The sequence below is a fragment of the Mercenaria mercenaria genome, chromosome 4, assembly GCF_021730395.1.
Source record: "Mercenaria mercenaria strain notata chromosome 4, MADL_Memer_1, whole genome shotgun sequence".
Classification (NCBI taxonomy): domain Eukaryota; kingdom Metazoa; phylum Mollusca; class Bivalvia; order Venerida; family Veneridae; genus Mercenaria; species Mercenaria mercenaria.
This window is the reverse complement of record NC_069364.1, coordinates 18,710,230-18,733,767: the sequence shown is the minus strand read 5'-3', so window position 1 is coordinate 18,733,767 and position 23,538 is coordinate 18,710,230. Positions and strand designations below refer to the sequence as shown.

General features: G+C 35.5%; 1 protein-coding gene across 2 annotated transcripts in view; it reads left to right on the top strand.

Annotated features, from left to right (window-relative positions):
* LOC123551118 (death-associated inhibitor of apoptosis 1-like) overlaps nt 1-22,835 on the top strand; it is a 49,959-nt gene extending 27,124 nt beyond the window's left edge. For both annotated transcript variants that reach the window (XM_053540604.1, XM_053540605.1), the window contains exons 2-9: nt 1,762-2,754; nt 4,447-4,598; nt 5,145-5,196; nt 5,516-5,662; nt 6,384-6,559; nt 7,614-7,782; nt 12,704-12,799; nt 17,015-22,835. In XM_053540604.1, coding sequence (XP_053396579.1) covers nt 2,226-2,754; nt 4,447-4,598; nt 5,145-5,196; nt 5,516-5,662; nt 6,384-6,559; nt 7,614-7,782; nt 12,704-12,799; nt 17,015-17,205 — 1,512 coding nt within the window. In that variant the 5' untranslated portion in view covers nt 1,762-2,225 and the 3' untranslated portion in view covers nt 17,206-22,835. The remainder of the gene's footprint in view (nt 1-1,761; nt 2,755-4,446; nt 4,599-5,144; nt 5,197-5,515; nt 5,663-6,383; nt 6,560-7,613; nt 7,783-12,703; nt 12,800-17,014) is intronic.
* Nucleotides 22,836-23,538: the final 703 nt, after the last annotated feature.

Below are 23,538 nucleotides of genomic sequence, written 5' to 3'. Positions count from 1 at the left end.
ATAAATATTACGCATATATCAAATATTATACATTTGCTGAATATATGCCAGCTGGATAGCTGGATAAAGGATCCAATTACCTAAATATAGGTCGGCTTTTGCTTGTCTCACCTTAGCTCAAAAGTGACCTTGATTCTTTGTTTACATTTGCATTCACGCCAATATGTCAATATACATGTGCTGTATGCACTACTTTTCTGACCCAATTTTATGTTGTATTTTCAGTTACTACATCAACGATACTATTGATTAAACTTATCTAGTTGCTTTATTGTTTTCATGCCTTAACAGATCTAGTTGCGATAGTGGAGTGTATTAAGCCTGTATATATTATGACTTTATTTGCACGCGGGAAGTTATATTGATAAATCCAGAGGGGTGCAGAAATGGGGCCGGAAGGAAAGAGGCATAAATGCATGCGAGTAGGCCTACTTGTTGAAAATTTCAATATATTTCTTATGAGGTGCGTTATAACGTTCCTGAGCTTTGGATGAGCAGATGTTAAAGCCAAAAAAAAAGTTACGTATATAGTTTAATATATACGTATAGGTTTATAAAACACACCTGTTAGATATTCCAAATCGATTATGCACGTCAGACAGGCCGTATTCCAAATCGATTATGCACGTCAGACAGGCCGTAGGGCCTAATAATCATATTTATTGATGGTATTGAAGTAAAATAAATTAATGTCGGTTAAAAGTCGTAATGTCAGACAATTAGGCGGAGCACAGTAAAAGTATTAAAAACGCTATCTTGAATAATTTTAATTTTTTCGGTTTTTGTAATTATTTTTCTCTTTTTTTTTCCCGGACGATTACTTTAAAACCATAATTCATGTCTTTGATATTTTTAATAATCTCCCTCTTTAATACTAACGATTTTGTCCTGTTGATAATTATAAATGTACTAAAACACAAAAACATGCCCATTGGTATATTGCATATTGCAAGGATCATAACTCTTGACTTGAATAGTTTTTAGTTATCTGCCTGAAACTTGGCATACTGATTGATTCCAATGAAAGGAAGTGCAGAGCTCATAAACTTTCGTTTCCTTTTTTCCGTGACTATAACGCTTAACCCAAACTGCTCACTAGACTGATAATGAATATATTTCTACATTTTTCCAGTTTTATGTCTGAGACAAAAGCCAGTCTGTTTTAGAGATTTCCATAGAGGTGTGATGTTAAAATTATTGTTTGATATTGGATATAGCTAGGATATAGACTGGCTCAGTTCACTACATTCAATCATAAAAATGTAAAAAGATATATCATAGTCTAGGAGCTTGTCTACGATTAAACTATTAAGGGAACGAAATTCACCAGAATGCAATGATATATAAGAATTGCAGGGGTGGGGGGGGGGGGGGGGGCATAACACAAGAACCACCAATCTGTTTAAAATGATTTTTATTTACCTTTCTTACTGTACAAAACCAGTGAAATTATGACTCTTTAAGTGGTTTAACCCCCCTTTCCGCTATAGAACACAGCGGCGGGTGGGTATGGCTGTCACCGTCCATGTAATAATAGGCTTGATTTTGTTAAGTAAAATCTTATTTTAAAGAGAGTAGAACAGTATAACATGGAAATTAATAAAATAGTTTAACTTTATTACAGTCTTATAACATATGCTGTACGATATATATGTTGCAACCAGTACCATGTCTTTGAAATTGCAGTTAATTATTCAAAAAACTGCTTTGCATCGTACTGGTAATAAAATTTCAGATAACATACATGTACTTTTATTTCAGGACTTTGAAGATCAACATGCGTAGTGCACAGTCGAAATTTTTCAGTATGATTTACATGCACGACTTAATCAGCAACTTACACACGTACCTTCTACTGAACGCATGGAATTCAAAATATTTTTAACTAGACAGATGTTTCTAAACTAGCTGTTGTTTGGACCATACAGTTCAAGGTTTTGATGCGGCGGTGTTTACAAAAAAACCCAAAAAAACCCTACATTATGAGGCGAAAGAAACTGAATTTTTGTCGGAATGACAACAGTTTATAAGATCTTTTCTTGGATATAATTAACATAATTTTCGAATATCTTGTGGGAAAATAATTCTTAACCCGGGATAAATAACAAATTTTGTAGTTGCAAGTCACATTAATACACGGATATGTACTGAATGAAATTAAAATGTGTCGAGTAATATTTTTTTTATTTATTTGAGACATTTTGGGCTGAAAATCTGTTTGTCTCATGTGCCAGGTAGAATATCTAGAGCAGGGAAATGGTTCAAAACCTTTATCCTTAAAATCATCGAAAAAAGTATTGTCGCCCCGACGGATAGACACACGAAAGAAACCATACCCTGTGCTATCAACACGTGAATACTCGATGACTGACCATTTCTCACAGGAGGTTTCACAAGAGCAAGCTGGTTCTGATAGGAGCGAATTTGCGTTTTCAAGTGGATTGTCTCTTAGATTACCGGTCACAACTGATCAAGCGTCCAGGTCGATTGTCGGTGGCCATGAACATGCATTACACAATGGTTACAGCGGGGATCGCTTGAACGAATATATTGAACATGTTCACCATGGGAGACAGGAAAATGGAAGGCATGTTGAAGAACTGAGAAATGATCGTACAAATATTTCTGCCATTTCTACCCCAGCCAGACATCCAGATTATGTAGAATACAGTGATAGGCTAAGAACATACGCTAGGTGGACACACAGGAGACCTGATCCGCCTTCATTGGCCGGGGCTGGATTCTTTTTTACAAGTAAGTGGTCCTAAAACGCCAACTTTCATTTTATAATTTTTCATTGTATAATTCTATCTGTAAAATCGATTTGAAAAATAAGGGTTATACTTTTGTGATATTCATCAACCTTTGTAATAAATAGTCCCCAACTTTCTAAATCAGTCTGGAATATATCCAAAGATGCTAAACCATACATTTAATTATAATTGTGCAACCTTTTAAAATATGCAAAAACCAAAAAAATATCTATAACATATTTTATTTCCGTAAAATTCATCTAATTAATAGACATTCAGCAAAACTGCAATCACTATGTTGTCTTACACTCCGGAATCTTAGACGGAACTTCTGAATTGGTATCATGTTGACTACGAGACCTAAATCTGACTGCTCATTTTTAGCTCGACTATTCGAAGAATAGTCTAGCTATTCTACTCACCCTGGCGTCGGCGTCGGCGTCGGCGTCACACCTTGGTTAAGTTTTTGCATGCAAGTACATGATACAGCCATCAATTAAAGGCATAAAGCTTTGAAACTTATTTTTTCTTTTTCTAGGTCAATTACCAACCTCTCTGGGTCAATCCCATAACTCTGACATGTATTTTGAGCAAATTATGCCCCCTTTTGGACTTAGAAAATTTTGGTTAAAGTTTTACATGCAAGTTACTATCTCCAAAACTAATGCAGATATTGATTTGAAACTTCACATGTGTCTTCGGGGTTATAAAACTAGTTGATAGCAGCAAGTCCCATAACTCTGACTTTCATTTTGGCCAAATTATGCCCCCTTTTGGACTTAGAAAATTCTGGTTAAAGTTTTGCGAGCAAGTACATACAGCTATTTCTAAAAGGCATATAGATTTGAAACTTATTTTTTCTTTTTCTAGATGAATTACCAACCTCACTGGGTCAAGACCCATAACTCTGACATGTATTTTGAGCAAATTATGCCCCCTTTTAGACTTAGAAAATTTTGGTTAAAGTTTTACATGCAAGTTACTATCTCCAAAACTAATGCAGATATTGATTTGAAACTTCACATGTGTCTTCGGGGTTATAAAACTAGTTGATAGCAGCAAGTGCCATAACTCTGACCTTCATTTTGGCCAAATTATGCCCCCTTTTGGACTTAGAAAATTCTGGTTAAAGTTTTGCGTGCAAGTACACACAGCTATTTCTAAAAGGCATATAGATTTGAAACTTATTTTTTCTTTTTCTAAATCAATTACCAACCTCACTGGGTCAAGTCCCATAACTCTGACATGTTTTTGAGCAAATTATGCCCCCTTTTAGACTTACAAAATTTTGGTTAAAGTTTTACATGCAAGTTATTATCTCCAAAACTAATGCAGATATTGAATTGAAACTTCACATGTGCCTTTGGGGTTATAAAACTACTTGATAGCAGCAAGTCCCATAACTGATATGCATTTTGGTAAAATTATTCCCCCTTTTGAACTTAAAACTCTTTTGATATTTAACCTTTTTGGGTAATATTTTCCTGCTTCTGGGACAATATTTCGAATAGTCGAGCTTGGCTGTCTTACGGACAGCTCTTGTTAATAACATCATCATCTTCATCATCATCATCATCATCATGCTATCATCATCATAAGTTTGTTATTATCGTTATCGTTATCATGGTTATTGTCATCATCATTCAGCTTTTTGTTACATATGTCACCTTGTGAATAAATGTTTCTGAAATAGATGACGCAGACCTTGTGCGATGTTACCAATGTGGCATCGGGCTGAAAGACTTCTGCGAAGAAGATGATCCTTTGAAGGAGCACGTGAGGCATTCTGGGAATTGTCCTTATCTACAGCAGCATCTAGGAGCAGCACAGCTGGCTGAGTTAAAGGTACTACATATACTTTAATTTATTGTTATTAATTTTATTGTAAATCATGTTGGTAACTTGATATTAACACAAATTAGCAAGTAAGGTGGAATTTAAACTTCCAGAAAGTGCACGCATAGTTAAAAATGTGCCAAGATGAGTCAGTAACAAGTTATGACTTTGCCCATTGATGCAGTGGGTTTGAACTCTTCTTGGGATGGAGGAGGAGTTTGGAGGCGTTATCCGGCTGACATACGTAACGTCGCTGGTTCCATCTGTGCACGAGTATATAAATAATCATTGAGATAACATGCATAGTTTATATTCCGAAAACGATTTAGTTATAGTCAGCTGCCAAAATTCATAAATGGTATTTGGTTTACTTTTCAATAAACTTAGATTGAAGCATTTACATGGACTTGTTGATTTAGGGCAACTTTTATTGAAACTATTAGGTAATGAAATCACATATCGAGGGCTTGGTGCAAAACTATTGTAAGTGTATATAAATAAAGAACAAGATACAATAGTTTTGCGTAAAGCCCTCGATATATATTTATATTACAGAGGCAACTTCAAACAGAAGATCCAGAGTATAACAGGCAAATGCAATGGAATGGTATGTCTTGCTTGAACAATCGGTATATTTGTAATACAGGCTACTAGTATATTAAAATTATCCGACCGTCTTGCTGAAGGTCCATGTTTCTATCCTGGGTTTCGACTGTGAATGAAATGATTCCAGAGTTGCACCTGGTGTCAGAAGCTAAACATAGCATTGCTCATTGATGCTGGAGAAAGCTTCAACAGACAGAAAAAAATCAGCTGATAAAAAAGCTTGACATTTTACTCACTCGGTTATAAAAGTTTCCACTTAAATTAGTGAGTTTAAGATGTTGGTTTTGGGTTTGTCGCTACCTTTCATTTTAACTTTTCAGCCCGGCACACGCTTGATCCTACGACAACTAATTATCGACACCCTGAATATCAAACACTTCAGTCACGCTTGTCATCATTCAGGTCCTGGCCTCAACACATGATACAGACCCCACAGCAATTAGCAGACGCCGGATTGTTTTATACAGGTATTTGTGTTAATTGCATTTTCAAAATAGCCCATTTCTTTCTGGAGTGAAACAGCATGTACAATACGTCCGTGGAGTATATTTTTACTCTTTGTCTTGAAGAATGTTATTTAGAAGTCGCATAGAGGTTCTGAAATGAACTCTGTAGCATTACTGAAACTAAAAAGGAGGCAACTTGTTTTCTTGCCTATCTTGTGGGGAAAGATGAGGATTGTTTGCCTAGCCAGCTGAGAAAGGCAAAGATATCTCCGAAGTACTTAAAATTACCCTTTTCCCTAGGGAATAAAACGAGCTGCACGCTCCCAATGTGACGTTATAATTTTAACGTCATAAAATACGTGCAAGTTGCAATGGTAGGCAGATGAAATTATTTAGCATGTCAGACAGTTGTTTTCCTCACCCTCGGGTCAACACGAATAAGAAACCTAGCTAGAGCTCGCTGTCTCTAGGGTTTGGAAAATCATGCGCTATACTACGTACAGACAGGCATATCCTTGATATTTATAACCTACTTGACGGAGACTCCAGCCAGCTGTGCTGCAGCTGGTAGCTTGAAATAGTGTCAGCTGTATGCCTACATGACTTTGTACATTTTAATGCACAACGCGGCTTTATATGACAAATCAAAACATAATGAACTAAACAGATTTTTAAAAAATGCTGACCTCGACATTCATATATTCTATCTTAAATTTAACCTTAAAAATGGTGCTTATTTTAGGTTTCGAAGATCGCGTGCGTTGTTTTGCCTGTGACGGCGGACTTCAGCGCTGGGACCCGGATGATGACCCCTGGACTGAGCATTGTCGCTGGTTCCCAGCCTGCCCTTTTGCGAGACAACAGAAGGGTGATGAATATATAGCTGTGATTCAAGCAGCAGTTGCTTATGAAAATCAGGTGATTTTCTAAAAACACATCTAGATTGTCTGCAAAATATGTTATACATGTACTTTCACTCCTGCATCGGTTTTTGCAGAACAAAACTTCAACGCATAATCTGGATAAAAAGACAGGCAGTGGACTTCTTTTAGGCTTATCTTTGTTCTTAGAGAATCGTCAAGTGAAATTACTTATCAAAAGATGGAGACGTTCTCGTGATTTATTGTCTGATATAACTCGGATGAATTATATTCAGATACGCATGTAATGAAGCCCTAGGGCGTTACGGCAAGCGGTTTTAAAAACACACGAGAGCATCTGAACTCTAAGCCATAGTAAATATATAGGGTATTTGTTTGTTTCCGAGTAAGATTGGATGTTCTTTCACGAGTGAACATCAGATGCAACATTTACACGAGTAGCATAGCCTCGAGGGAAAATGTAAGCTACGGTTTTCATGAGTGGAAGATATTTGATTTAACATGTAACACAAACAAATTTTCTTTTTTGTTTGATGTTTTGACAAGAGTTACCCATTGTATAGTTTCTTGTCAGTGAAAAAAAATCATTGAGAAAATACCAGGTATATTCAACTCTAATATTTCGGGAATTCACTGAAAAAACAACATGTAATAAAAGACCATAAGACACAAGTAGGTTTTTGATTGATAATTTACATGACTTTATTCGCAAAATGTCGTAATGTTCTTAAATGGTACGCGCACCAAGCGTTGTTTATCAAAGGATATACAAATAGGTTACTAATATAAAAAAGTATAATAGACTAATTAGCAGGCAAATATATATAGATAATAGACGTACTATATTCTGCACTAAGTTCGAAAGCTTCTGTTCAGAATACAGCCATGCACTTAAAATTGGTGGCTTACACCTCATGACAAAAAAAGAGTAAAACGACGAGAAAGTGGAACTCAGCCGCGTAACGGCTTGCAAAAATGTTTTTTTTATACAAGTTAAATCAAAATTAACTTGCATTGTGTATGTCTGTGTATATTGTATAGCCTAAAGAGGGCATATTGAAGTCATCAATATATCATTATAAATTGCCCAGGGAAATGGTACACAGTCGGGTGACCGAGGTCTGTCAGGTGCGATGGAGCAAATGGTACTTAGGGAACCAGAATTCAGAGCTGCTTTGAATGAACATAGGGAAACATGTGTAGAGATGGGGTACCAGCTAGAGGATTTCAATGAAGCTGTACAGGAACTACGAAACAGAGGTTGTCTAATTTTATACATTACACATCTTATTATTAGTCATTTCTGGTTGAAAACTAGTGTTTGGGACTACAGGGTTGTGTTTTTCTTGCCGACATTCCGTTCGTTCGCCTGGATACACTTTCATATCCGGTCAATACCTGTGTCATCCGTCAAAGGAGTTTCATATTACCTAGCACAGATTTTACCGATGATAAGACGATGTTTTATGCGCAACAAGGCCAATTACACCAAGTCAAGGTCATACTTTGAGGTCAAAGGTCAACAGGGTTGTTTTCCTTCCTGGTTTGTAACTTAATCATCTGTTAAAGGATTTTTAACTCGACTATTCGAAGAATAGTCTAGCTATTCTACTCACCCTGGCGTCGGCGTCGGCGTCGGCGTCGGCGTCGGCGTCGGCGTCACACCTTGGTTAAGTTTTTGCATGCAAGTACATACAGCTATCATTTAAAGGCATATAGCTTTGAAACTTATTTATTCTTTTTCTAGGTCAATTACCAACCTCACTGGGTCAAGTTCCATAACTCTAACATGTATTTTGAGCAAATTATGCCCCCTTTTGGACTTAGAAAATTCTGGTTAAAGTTTTACATGCAAGTTACTATCTCCAAAACTAATGCAGATATTGAATTGAAACTTCACATGTGTCTTCGGGGTTATAAAACTAGTTGATAGCACCAAGTCCCATAACTCTGACCTTCATTTTGGCCAAATTATGTCCCCTTTTGGACTTAGAAAATTCTGGTTAAAGTTTTGCGTGCAAGTACATACAGCTATTACTAAAAGGCATATAGATTTGAAACTTATTTTTTCTTTTTCTAGATCAATTACCTACCTCACTGGGTCAAGTCCCATAACTCTGGCATGTATTTTGGCCAAATTATGCCCCCTTTTGGACTTAGAAAATTCTGGTTAAAGTTTTGCGTGCAAGTACATACAGCTATTACTAAAAGGCATATAGATTTGAAACTTATTTTTTCTTTTTCTAGATCAATTACCTACCTCACTGGGTCAAGTCCCATAACTCTGGCATGTATTTTGGCCAAATTATGCCCCCTTTTGGACTTAGAAAATTCTGGTTAAAGTTTTGCGTGCAAGTACATACAGCTATTACTAAAAGGCATATAGATTTGGAACTTATTTTTTCTTTTTCTAGATCAATTACCTACCTCACTGGGTCAAGTTCCATAACTCTTAACATGTATTTTGAGCAAATTATGCCCCCTTTTGGACTTAGAAAATTCTGGTTAAAGTTTTACATGCAAGTTACTATCCCCAAAACTAATGCAGATATTGAATTGAAACTTAACATGTTTCTTCGGGGTTATAAAACTAGTTGATAGCATCAAGTCCCATAACTCTGATATGTCCCCTTTTGAACTTAAAACTCTTTTGATATTTAACATTTTGGGTAATAATTTCCAGCTTCTGTGACAATATTTCGAATAGTCGAGCTTGGCTGTCTTATGGACAGCTCTTGTTATAATACTTGGCATTAAATGTTTCCCATGAGAAAACGTGTTGTGCGCAACTTCCAGATAACTAGCTTAATGTTCAAGGTGACACTGAAGTCAAATGTTAACATACAATTAACAGCGTCTTTTTCGTGCAACGTCCATAAATTTGCCATCACTCAAGGGATAGTACATATTGCTTGTCTCGTCTCAAATGATCCCTTATTGAGATTATATGATGTGTACAACAACAACAACCTTAGCTGAAAGGTTAAGGTCACACTTGAAGGTCAAAGGTCAACAGGGATGTTTTCCTTCCTGGTCTGTAACTTAATCATTTGTTAAAGGATTTTAATAATACTTGGCCTAAAATGATTTCCATAATTAGAAAATGTGTCATGCGCAACGTCCAGATCTCAGACTTAAAGTTCAAGGTCACACTTCGTGGTTAAATGTTAACATGCATTAATGGCGTCTTTTTTGGTGGAACGTCCATAAATTTGCCATGCCTCAAGAGATAATACATATTGATTGTCAACTCTCAAATGTCCCTCGTGTTGAAACGAGAGGTCATAGTTCAACAGGGATTTTCCTGCTAAACCTTAGGCCCCTACTTTGAAAGTCGAGTCACATTTTGATGTCTAATGTTAACGTCATATTATTGGCCAGTTCGTACATACCACCAATTAAGGATGATAATATTATTTGATTCAAACGCTTCCACATAATGTGACGATGTGTCACGGTCGAAAACAAGACCCATAACATAAAGTCAAAGTAACACTTGGAGACCAAATGTCACCATATTTTTCTTCCAGTATGCCACGTAAATCAACGATTCATCGGTGGATTTTAGAATAACCATATAAAGATGGGATGTAATGTGCATATCCAAGGCCCCTAGCTTAAATATTAAGGTGTCAAAGGTTAACAGTGTGTGCCTACTCCTTAAGAATTTCAAAAAACTTGTCAAAAATGTTTCTAATAATTAGATGGTTTTTCATAACTCACAGACACCCTAGTTCTAATGTCAACGTTTGGTGTGTGTTTGTTAAAACTGTGTGATTCGTCAAGGTACATGTAGTTATATATTACTTAGCACAAATGTTCGTCATAAGTTGATGTGTCGTATGCAACACAGAGACCCTAGCCGAAAGGTCAGTGTCACATTTGAAGTCAAATATTTGAGGTTGTTTTTTCTTTCTAGTCTCTGTCATTTTCATCCATGCATGGATATTTAAATAACTTTATAATAAGCTGACCCAATTGAAAGAATATGTTGCGGTATTTAGTGTTGATGTCATTACTGCCCTTTAATATGATGAGGTATTTCCGTACATTTTAATCTGTTTTTCCACCGTGACAGATTTAAAAACGAAATAAACATCAGATGTTATAATCAAATTTCAGCATTTTCAGATAGATCTATGTACATTTAAATCAGAACAGTTGGCGTCATAACTTGGTGCAATAATAACATATTGTCTTGTGTTATAACCTGACTGAGAAAATATCTGAATATTTAAATGACTCATCTGTTTTAACACATACTTTAATATAGTACTAGTAAAGCTGTGTTATTGCTCAATGTGTCAAAGTCGAAATATATCTCAAACCTATTTTGCATATATGTTATTGTTTTAACTTACTTGTCGGATATTGTACATGTGATTTCTTGAAATATGAACGAAAACTTACGTCACACAGACATGCTCTCGTAATAATCATTTAATTCTGCAAAGAGTTGCCTATGGAGACTTGAATAGTATTTTCAAACAACAGACCTTTTATTAGCTCACCTGAGCAATGCTCAGGTGAGTTTTTGTGATCACTCAATGTCCGGCGTCTGTCTGTTGTCTGTCAACATTTAGCTTGTGTATGCGATAGAGGCTGTATTTTTCAACTGGTCTTCATGGAATTTGGTCAGAATGATTGCCTTGGTGAAATCTAGGCCAAGTTTGAAAATGGGTCATCTGGGGTCAAAAACTGGGTCACTAGGTCAGATCAAAGTAAAACCTTTTGTATGCGATAGAGGCTGTATTTTTGAGTCGGCTAAAGGCTGAAAGCCTTTTGACGAGTCCTTGCTGTTCAGCGATTCTCTAAATGGACCGAATAACACGTGAAGGGATGTAGTTCCATTAGATTTCTCAAACTTCAAACAGTTCACTGCATGAATGAAAGTAAGTTGTGTCAATTCCCTTTGCTATGACCAATATACGATGTAATCTGTCATATTTATGACTTGTAATTGTGCAATACTCGAATGTAACTCATTAAGCATAAATGTGCATTTTAAGAATTGCGCAGGCTTACAAAGCTTGGGTAACATCCAGCGAAAGACAAAAAATAGTTCCACAGGGCTCCAGATAAGATGCGTATTAGCGTAAATTATGTATAGAAATAATGCAAATACGCATGTCTAATAATTTCTTAGCGTATAAAAACGTATATAAAATTACAGAAACGCACACAATGCTTTTTTAAAAACAAAATCTGAATCGTCTGGATGCGTTAGGTAACATAGCCGATCAGCCTTAATTCTCCCACATTGAACGTAAACACGCATCGTATGATTTCTATAAACTTTGCGTGGGTTGAATTTTGCAGTAAGTAAACGGATAAATTATCGGAAAAAGAAGCTCTTACTTGTTTGTTTAGTTACTACTGATATTAAAAATGATTTTAATTCTTATTTTTCGAGAAATAAACAAATCGGCGAAACATTAAATTGTATTTTCTTGTAGTTTTTGAAATCGAAAGTAGATCGTCTATGTTTGGCTGCTTTCACGAAACGAAACAACTTTTTTATGAAAAGATTTAAATAAGAGGTAATTTAACCGTAAACTTCAATGTCAGATACTGCCAATTGCTGCTAAATGTCTTCGTATCATCACAATTTGTAAAATATATTGTTGAAAACTGGAGAAAAGTGTAATCGTATCCGGATATAATATTTTGGGTAAATATCGAGCTGTGTTATGAAATTTTAAGAAAAAAACTAAAAACAAACTGAAACTGGTAGACTATACTGTCAGTACATCAATCATTAGCCGACTCAGGCCCTTCAGGCCTTTGATTCAATTAGTCTTCATGAATTTTGGTCAGAATGATTGCCTTGATGAAATCTAGGCCAAGTTTGAAAATGGGTCATCTGGGGTGAAAAACTAGGTCACTAGGTCAAATCAAAGAAAAACCTTGTGTATGCGATAGAGGCTGTATTTTTCAATTGATCTTCATGAATTATGGTCAGAATGATTACCTTGATAAAATCTAGGTCAGTTTCGAATATGGGTCATCTGGGGTCAAAACTATTAAAAATATTTGTTTCCATGAAATCACTAGGTTAAACATGTTTACACTGTTATAGTATGTTTCTCAGGTGAGCGACCTAGCGCCATCTTGGCCCTCTTGTTTAAAATACGATGCATGCATCAACAATGTTTGTAATGTACGTTTATTGTTACTACAGGTACCATAAAGCCAGCCATTGAGGAAGTAATTGACGCAATCGAAGTTATCAAAGCGAGGAGAATTCAAGAAGAAGCGCTACAGGCCATACAAAATGGTATTTTGATATATATCTTCAAAAAAACAATAGAAATTTCGAGGTCTTTCATTCTCTCAATTTTGGTTAAAAAGAGTAAAAGATATACACAGCTTTCAACGATTATGACTTTTTCCGTATTTCTGTACATTAAAATGACGCCTGTTCACATAGTGACACATTGTGACGCCTGTTCACATAGTGACGCCTGTTCGTATAGTAACGCCAGTTCACATAGTGATGCGCGTTCACATAGTAACGCCTGTTCACATAGTGACAATTGTTCTCAAGGTAGTGGACCTGTTATAACAATCGTTATTCTCCGTACGATTACGTTTTCTCAACCAGACTGGTGCCCGTGCTTACTTACTCTCTACGTTTGACAATCAGACGGGGACAAGACTAATTCTCCATGTACGATTTCGGAATCTCTCGGTTGTTATGAAAAGTGCTTTTTTCTCGTATGACCGAATAATGTCGATACAACATACATTAAAATGTCGCCTGGGGACCAGGCTAATTGTCAATGTACGATTTCGGCATCCTTCGGTTGTTATAAAAAGCTTTTTTACTCGTATGACCGAAAAATGTCGATATAACTTACGAGAATACGTTTTTACACGGAAATTGCCGATAATCATTACGGGAACACTACTTCAAATTAACGTTATATATTGCAGATATAGATACTATTTTTAGTAGTCGTCCTTTGTTGTCGGGGCTTCGGTTCTATGATCTCTTCCATAACAAAACGTGTGTTAGTTACTGCGCTCAAAGATAACGTCAAACGCATTTTAAATTCTATCAAAGTGATTTTGTAACACGAAAGTCTCTTGATGTTTAAGCGAAAATTATTTAATGTTTTAAATACATTGACATGAGATAAAGAATCATAAATTAAAAGTAGATATCAGCTGCATTCATATATTGATAATTCAAAAGTAATAGAAGAATCTTGAAAGTATTTTCAAATTTGAAAGTGTCAAAAGTTCAAACAATCGGCCGAGTGTTATCGTTCGCATACTACGATTACTGCGTTTAGCACATCGTGTTTTTTTGCCTTAGTTAGAATTTGTTTCGAAACTTTCTTAATTCATTAAAAACACTTTTAAATTGTTTTCAGTTACTAAGTGTTTCTTCTCTGTAAATTTTATTCTTTTCTTGGAAAGACATATTAACAATTAAGGATGATAGTTTCTAATCATCTCCAGGTGCGGCTCCGGGGTTTTGCTTAAGAAGGCATGCTCCGTTCCTATCACTTCAGCAATTATAGTTAGTATCCATATAAAATTTGCGAGATAACCGAATGTTTTATTTTAAATGACTGATTTCGAAGTTTTAGGCAATCAAAAATGAATGCTCTTTGCTTTTAGGGTCGCTTTTTAGGGGGCTTCGGGTCGCAGGCTGTGCCCCTATCACCCGCTGTTTGTCTTAAACAATAGAACACTACAGATTCAAGCGGCTTTTCCGCGGTTTTTAAGATGTTAAATTTAGATATTGTAACGATCACTTCCCTTTCAAATACATACATCTAATTTTAAATGTAGCAAGGAGTGTATCGTATTGTCATGTATGTCAAGTGTTATAATTTCAGCAGCCGCGTGACTTGTTTTTGAGATCTAGTCTACTCGATATAATAGGGAATAAGTTATATAATACTACAAGAGGTTTCTTACAGTTATTTCCGCGCTTATACAGTAACTGTACTGCATGTGAACTGTTGAACATTAGCAGTACCATACTTTAACCTTTGAAAAGACTCAGATAAGAGTTAGCACTATTTGTTTGATTTACTCTCTAATAAACACAATCTTTGACGTTTTACGAGCTCCGATGATACTGTTATCATGTGCATATGCAGCATTAAATGTTAAAGTGACTATTTTCATGTTACAAGAGCGAAACTTTCCGCTGCTTGGATAACGATAGGAACAAAGTATATCACGAAACTAAACACAAAATATCGAAAACATGTGCATTTTAAATATTTTTGCTTCCAATGCCTTGATCTGGAAATAAGTTAAATCAAATCTTTTTCAGGCAAAAAAACAAACACTGAATAAATACACGAAGATATTGATATTTACATGTTAGAATGTATACGTATTTAGAACTACAACATGTTTCAGTTGTCAGTCAGAATACTTTCATTTACAATAGGTCAGGTCAAGTAGTCTATAAAGTTCTTCCAGATGCTTGCAATCCCAGTTTTGGTAACATGTTTATTACCTGCGGCCTGGAATGCAACAAGTAGTGTATCACATGGGGAATGGGTGATATCACGTGTTTTTTTTACTGGTATGTGATTGGTGTATCGCCGTTTTCGCAATATAGCTGGCAAGCTATATAATATATAGAGAAATACTTGTGATCTGAATTCCTCATGATTCATTAATTCATATATTAATTTATTCAAACTTTCAGCACTGATCAATATTGATACTTAGTTATGCATAAGAGATTTTTTTTAATGCTCTTTAATTTCCTCGATTATGGTTCTGTGTTGTTTTGCTCTATATGTCAACGACGTCCAGGTGAAGGCATGATTCACATTTGTGATAGCTCTAGTAAAGTGTTTTCAATAGTCAAGGAATGTGACCAGTTGAGCTAAAAGCTATGTTATACATGAAAGGGAAATATAGTTATTTTTGCTCAAAACAATGACTTACAGAATTAAGAAATACCAAAGAGCTATAAAAATAAATTGGATTAGATTAAAAAAATATTACCTCCTGTTGCGATTCTGTGTATATCATACTTCTTTGGAAATACATACTTCATCGATCTACATGTAAAATATGTAGAATGGAGTAATATTTCCTAAATTAATGCGTAATGGTATGATAAAAAAAGCTCGCTATTCATCCATAAGTTACTTTTTACACTGTGGTCACACAGACATCGGTAACAATTTCTGGTCTGAATAACTTCTGGCCACAGGAAATCTTTCGACTTGTATGAGTCTAGAACACTGAAATATTTCATTAAACACTGAAAAATTAATTACAGGTATCGCTAACTATATCACGTGAGCGGCACCTCGAAAAAGGGGTGTGCAACCTGATCTTGTAAAATCGTTAAAATTCGAGCAGGTATCGGTCTTTTCCGTCGAAGAAGTATTCAAACTTAAAAACATGCTCATTTTCTTCCTGTATTTCGATGCAAATTTTTCTGCGAATAACACCTGATCTTAATTTTACGGCATATCAGCCGTTTGATATAATTTAGAAAAAGAAACTGACTTTGCAATAAGTATCTTGTTTCCAAAACAGATCATTGTGATTGGTTTTTAAAATCGCAGCGGGTAAGTTAAGTTAAATCTGACCTTAAAACTACATGATTATAATATCGTGTGGCAGTTTGCATTCGCTCCCACTTACTCTCGTACCTATCCAGTTTCATACATGTAGGCTATATACGATCAACATGATTATATTGTAAATAAACAGTTATTTTTCATGTGAGGCTTAAAAAAGGTCGGTGGTTCAACCAAGATGCCCGCCTGTGATGAAATAATTTATGGAGGGGCACCTGGGGTCTTTCGTCGCCATTAAAGCTGGGAATTTCCCATATGGCCTATGATTGTGCCGGTGCGACGTTAAACCGAACAGAAACAAAAAAAAAATATGATTTATCTGCCCTTTGACTTTATTCAACTCTACAAGACTCCGCTTTAGTTTGTTATATTTAAACCTTTTATTTTCAAATCTTGACAATGTAAATTTTATTTGAGTTGTTCTATGGTATCTTATCGATATTTAAAGCTCGCCAGCCTTTCAGAACCTTTTTTTACATTGATCAGAGATGATGTGGGCTCGATTCATACAACGCTAAAACCAGTGTAAATCGGGAGAAATCGGGATAATGGAGCCAACCTAATTAAACGCGAGCTAAATGCATTGTGTCACAACTGTTGTCTCCCTTGAACTGATGACATATATGTTGAATATTTTCCTAAATTGTGGGTTGTTTTCTCGTTTCAGTAATAACTTAGCTTTGATGAAAGAAAAACTTATTATCAAATTTTGTATTTAGTCTTTTTCGAATGTGGCATTTACCGAAATGAAGTGTCCTGATAACAACTTAATCTAAGATTAAATAACCAAAGTTATTTTCACTTACGGCGCGGTGCATTACTGAATCTTATAATTTCTAACAGTGACCTGCAACTGTATCAACAAATGACGTTAGTTGAAATGACAAGAAAATATTTATATACATGTATTTATTTTACAGAAACGCCAGCTGAAGAAAACCAACGTTTGAAGAAGTTTATCATTTGTATGAAGTGCCGTAGGAATAACGTCAATATTTTGTTCTTGCCATGCACGCATCACCGTATGTGCATGGAGTGTGCGGATCCATTGACTCGTTGCCCTGTCTGTGACAAAATTATACGACAAAAAATACGGACATACTTGGCGTGAATCATGAAGCATAAGTGGGTTAATGGTAATAAATCTATCAATATAAGGAGCATTCAATCATGCAGAATCTGGTACTTTTTAGCTCCACTATTCGGAGAGTATGGGGGCTATACTACTCGCCCCGGCCGGCGTGACCCTTCTTGGTTTAGGTTTTTGAACAACCTTTGTTTTTCTGTCATATCTTTGTTACTATTGCTTATGTCTTAATGTAACTTCACATAAACATTGTCCAGAATACAAACAAAATAGGCGTAGGGGCTGAGCCCATTATACCCAAGGTCAAGGTCACCAAGCTGTTATACTTAGATTATTTTTAAGGTTAAAGTATTTCGGCAACCTTTGTTTTTCTGTCATATCTTTGTTACTATTTCTTATATCTTACTGTAACTTCATATAACCATTGTCCAGTTTACAGACAAAGTATGTGTAGGGGCTGAGCCCATTATACCCAAGGTCAAGGTCACCAAGCTGTTATACTTAGGTTATTTTTAAGGTTAAAGTTTTTCGGCAACCTTTGTTTTTCTGTCATATCTTTGTTACTTTTGCTTATATCCTACTGTAACTTTACATAAACATTTTCCAACATATAAACAAAGAATGTATAGGGACTGGGCCCATTATACCCAAGGTCAAGGTCACCAAGGTCTTATACTTGGGTTATTTTTAAGGTTAAAGTTTTTTTCAACAACCTTTTTTTCTGTCATATCTTTGTTACTATTGCTTATATCTTACTGTAACTTAAGCATTGTCCAGTATACAAACAAAGTATGTACAGGGGCTGGGCCCATTATACCCAAGGTCAAGGTCACCAAGGTGTTATACTTCGGTTATTTTTATGGTTTAAGTTTTTTGGCAACCTTTGTTTTTCTGTCATATCTTTGTTACTTTTGCTTATATTATACTGTAAGTTCACATAAACATTGTCCAGCATACAAACAAAGTTTGTGTAGGGGCTGGGCCCATTATACCCAAGGTCAAGGTCACCAAGGAGTTATACTTAGAATTATTTTCATGTTAATATTTTTCGAACGTTTCGTTTATAGACATATCTTTGGTACTTTAAAAGATAATGACTTGAAATTAAAAGTATTTGTTTATAATCATCTGCATGTGTGGCTACATACCCCATAACTTTAATTGTGTTTTTGATAGAATTATGCCCCTTTTGTACTTAACCTTTTTTGCAATCTTCGCTTTATGGATACTACTTTAATGCAATACTAGATAAAGACTTGAAGCTTAAAATGTATCTTTATCATCATCATCTGCATGTGTGGTAACAATCCTCATAACCCTGAATTGTACTTTTGACCGAATAATGCCCCTTTTATACTTAATTTTTTTACAAACTTCGTTTTCTGGACATAAATTTGGTACTATATAAGATAATGACTTGAAACTCAAAATATATCTTTATCATCATTATCTGCATGTGTTGTAACAATCCTAATAACTCAAATTTGTGTATTTGATGGAATTATGCCCCTTGGTTATCTTCCTTTTAAAGTAGAGGTCTATTATTCAGACATATATTCATTTTACTGTCAAATCCCCGAATAGTGGAGCGCGCTGTCTTACGGACAGCTCTTGTTCCGGATCTGTTAAATAGGTTTTTCTGCATTTCTTTATTAATGGCTTTTCCTTCAAGTAGGAAAATATGATTTTGTAATGCAGCGGTACTTTTAAGTTTTTAATGTTCAATTCATTATCATGAGTTGAAATGGTGGTTTACTCAGGTAGTGTTAATTGTCTAGTAATGGTATTTTGTGGATGCAGTGGTTTTAATGTTGGGTTTACATTGGTGTGTATGTGTACCTGACAGTTATATGCTTAAAGACATTAGTACGTCCTACAGTTTTCTGACTTTCCCGACTTTCAGTCCAGGTAACTAAATGAGGCCATGATTGACTCCACAATTTGAACACAGTCGAAAAAATGACATACTCTTTGTTAGGTATTAACTTGTCATTGTTTATTCAAAAAGAAGAAATTAATCCAAGAAATATTATAGTTGTCGAACTAAATAAATAATGGCCCCAAGAAATATTATAGTTGTCGAACTATGAAATTATTTTGTAAATAACGCATTATACCTTCTTGTATTAGAAAATGGAAAAAAGCATGTGTAGTTACAACAGTAGAATTTCAAAAGTCTATATCAATAAGTTAAACTTTAAGTGGTGATGTACTGTACTGACGGTTATGCTGAAGAAGTAAATTCCTGTAATTGGGGTTCGCTGAAGTTAAGACGTGATGTTATGATTGTAAATAATTGAAAGGATGTGATGAAGTCGGGACATGACATAATGATGACAAACTAGTAAAATGGTGTAAATTTGAAGTGACGAGCTGAAGTGATTGGGTGAAGGGATGTTAGGCTGATGTGCCGTAATGATTGGAAATGAGACAGAGGAGTGTTGTAAAAGTGCTGTGTTGAAGTAGTGTTGTGTTGCAATCATGATATCCTGCTATCATGGTGCTATCATACAAAAATGTGTGTACTAAAGTGATTGTGTGAGGGGATATCTTTGTACTGCAATGATGGTAAAATTACAGAAGTGGCGTTGAAGTAGTGCTATGGTGTGATGGTGTATAGCTAACTTGCCGGTGGTATGCTGAAGTGGTCCTGAGAAGATATATTGGTGTGGTGCAGTTATGATGGTGAGATGATACAGAGGTGTGCTGGAAGTAGTGATGTGTTGACCATATTATTCACTGATATGATAGAAAGCTAAAGTGTTGGCGTGTTGTATTGATGGTGAGATGATACAGATGAGCGCTGGAAGAAGTGATGTGTTGTTCAGATAGTATGCTGAAATACTAGAATGCTAAAGTGTTTGTTTTCTTGATGATGGCATGATGGGATGATACAGAGGTGTGCTGGAAGCAGTGATGTATTGTTCAGATTGTTTGCTGATATGATAGAAAGCTAAAGTGTTTGCGTGTTGTGTTGCTGGTGAGATGATACAGAGGAGCGCTGGGAGTAGTGATGTGTTGTTCAGATAGTATGCTGAAATGTTAGAATGCTAAAGTGTTTGTTGTATTGATGATGGCATGATAGGATGATACAGAGGTGTGCTGAAAGCAGTGGTGTGTTGTTCAGATTGTTTGCTGATATGATATAAAGCTAAAGTGTTGGCGTGTTGTGCTGATGGTGAGATGACACAGCTAGAGGAGCGCTGGGAGCAGTGATATGTTGTTCAGATAGTACGCTGAAATACTAGAATGCTAAAGAGTTTTAGTGATAATGAGATGATGGGATGATGCAGAGGTGTGCTTGTGTTTCGAAATGTTGTTGTGTCTTGCTATCGGATGGTTTCATAGCCACAAGTAGCAGTAAACGAAGAAATCCGTTTTATTATACGATAGAAGTTAGCAAATGTTAAAACTGACAGTTCTACAGAAAAGCCATGAAAAGTGTAAACATTACACAAAAGATGAATAATGAAAAATTTAATTATTGGAAATTTATGTTATATGAATGAGGACGAATCAAAGATTGATACGACCCTACAACAACAAGATTAAGGTCGCCACGTTCTGTTAATAACAATTCGATTCAAGTGCATGCCAGTTTATTTACCACAGGTTAGTGTAACCGCTTTATTGTGATGCTAAATGCAAAGGAAACATTCATGACAGCGGTTCCAGACCGTGTGATAAATGTGAATAATCGACGGTGGTACAGTCAAGAGCACAGAAGAATTAATATCTATAGAAAATGAAACAACAATTCAAGGACGGCGCAGTCGCTGCTGACAAAAGCAAGCCGTAAGTGCATGATTCACACTTGCACCTTGTGACCTTTACTTGCAACATTACTATTATTATAGTTGTCTTGTGATTTACAGTACGCTAATGAGTCGAAGTGTTTGGGAGCGAAGTTTAAATAGTAATTATGGGAAGTGAAAAATTCCTTGCAATTATACTGTGTCCTATTTTAACAAAACTGACTTAGGTTTTTTAGCTCACATGTACGTTGTGATCGCCTTTTGTCTTTTGCCTTTCCGTTTCCATAGGTCCATACTTTGTAAACCACTACCTCTCTGAAAGACGTTTCGATTTCGGGAAAAAACTTATTACAAGAGACTCAGGCCTGATGGTTCGGAAATGAAATATTTTGGAATGATTTGCAATTTTCTCACATTTCGATTGCCATGGCAGCATGTTTGCCTAACTGAAATATTCGTCTCTGAAACTGCCTGGCAAAATTGAATATAATAATTCAGAAATACCCATAAGGACGATGCATTTCAAAACTTTAATAAAAGATTGTATTTATTGTATTCATGAATGCATAAACGCATGGGTAACATTTGTTCACTATTTAGAAAAAATGTCACCAGCAGTTCTTTCAAGTCAAATTCAGAACCACCACAGGATCAATGTTTCACAGGCTGTAATAAACAGAAAACTTCAAAATCACATTATTGAAACAGCAGCCCAGATCTCCTTCATATTTGGAATTAAGTATCTTTAAATAAAGTTCTTTCGCGTATTTGAATCACGACATTGGTTCCTTTTTTTGCCTAACACAATAGGCAGGCAGTTTTCATTTTGAAAATTTCAGCAGTTTTCTGCTTTTACCGTAGAGCAAAAGCTAGTCTTCTTTAATGTGAAAAATCATGATTATCACTGGGGTTTTGTTATTTTAAACAAATTAAGAAATGACTTCATCATTGTTCAATTAAGCTTCTCCACAAATTGTCAGCACATTTGATCAAAAGTAAGCGTATATAAGTCCTGCTTTCGTTTGCTCATGTCATAGTTATAGGTGAGCGTCATACAGGGCCTTTCGATGAATGTCTTTTTTTTAATATTCGTGTTCCTTTTTCCATATCGTTGTACATTAAGACTTAAAATTGAAATTGTTTATTGCATGGATTATGACCCTTGGTCAAATATGTTTTAAGATACGTTCGACACAAATTATATGTTCTTTTATGCATATTTTGACTAAGTCAAGGACCATAACTCTAGTCTGGCTGAATGAAATCTCTACCAGAAACCCAGATGCAAAAGTTCAGTTGCGACTGTTTCATAATCTTTGGTCAAATACATTCTGAGATACGTGCGACACAAACTTGTAGGCACGTTCATGCATATTTTTGACTAGTCAAGGACCGTCTGGCTATGTGAGATCCCAATTAAAATACCAGGTGAACAACTTCGCTTGCTGAATTCTTTGAGGTTTGATGACTCTGGGTCAAATACTGTATGAGGTATGCACGATTCAAATACGGACGGAAAGACGGACGGACAAGAGCAATACAAAACTATTCAATATACATTATATCTCTGATATATGAAAGTGACTTGACGCCAAGCATGACTCGCAATGTTTCTGATGTACAGACAAGTTTTATGAAATTCTTGTCAGTATAACTGAAAACTCAGTTTCACTGTACCACAGTATTATGTATAAACTGTAATAATTTCTAAAGTTTTTAGATAATGTATGATATTAATATTATTGTATTTAATGGTGTATATCAATCAATGTTTTATGTTTGTCTGTCCGTTTTATTCCACAATGCGCTCATGTGTTTCAATAACTCATATTTACATATTCCTTAAATATTTGTAATAATTCAGGGTGTTTGTAGATAATAAATGATAATAAACGTAAAACTATTTGTATTATTTATATTTTTCAGTTCAATGTTACAGCTACGTATGATTTTCGGTTGGTACTACCAGATAATTATAAAATACACAGTTAAACATGCTGGGTTCATTTCCACAACATGTATGAACTAATATACAGCAGACCCACTCAAAGTATATCTCAACCATACGGAAAGGGTATGAGGAATAATTTCAATTCGGCATAGCCCAAGAAACTTTGACACGCGGTGTTAAATCAAATTAACCGGATATCCAGCTGGTACAAATTTACATCACTAAAGTCATATCGCTGAAAAATGATTAATGATCAACCTGATAATAAAGAAAGACTAAGACCAAATCAGGTACTGGTGTATGATGTCGGGTGACTGTTTCATGACCTCATAGTCCTCTTGTTACTTAAACATCTACTCTCAACTTTATTATCAGAAATATCAGAAATACACCAAACCAGGTCGAAAACATCTTGTAGTGAACCTCTGTTAGGTATGTACAAATGCCCGTAGTTTTACTTGGTCCTTTGTACAAGCCGACAAAGTTTCAATAGAAACACATAATTGATCGTCACCGAACCGGGCTTGTAGCACCATGGGCAATGTTTCTTCAAGTTTGTTGAAATTGGTTTGCTTGACCTCGTTTAGAATACACTAGATCTTGAAATAAAGACGATACTTAAACAACTTTTAATGAACAAGTTTGTAAATC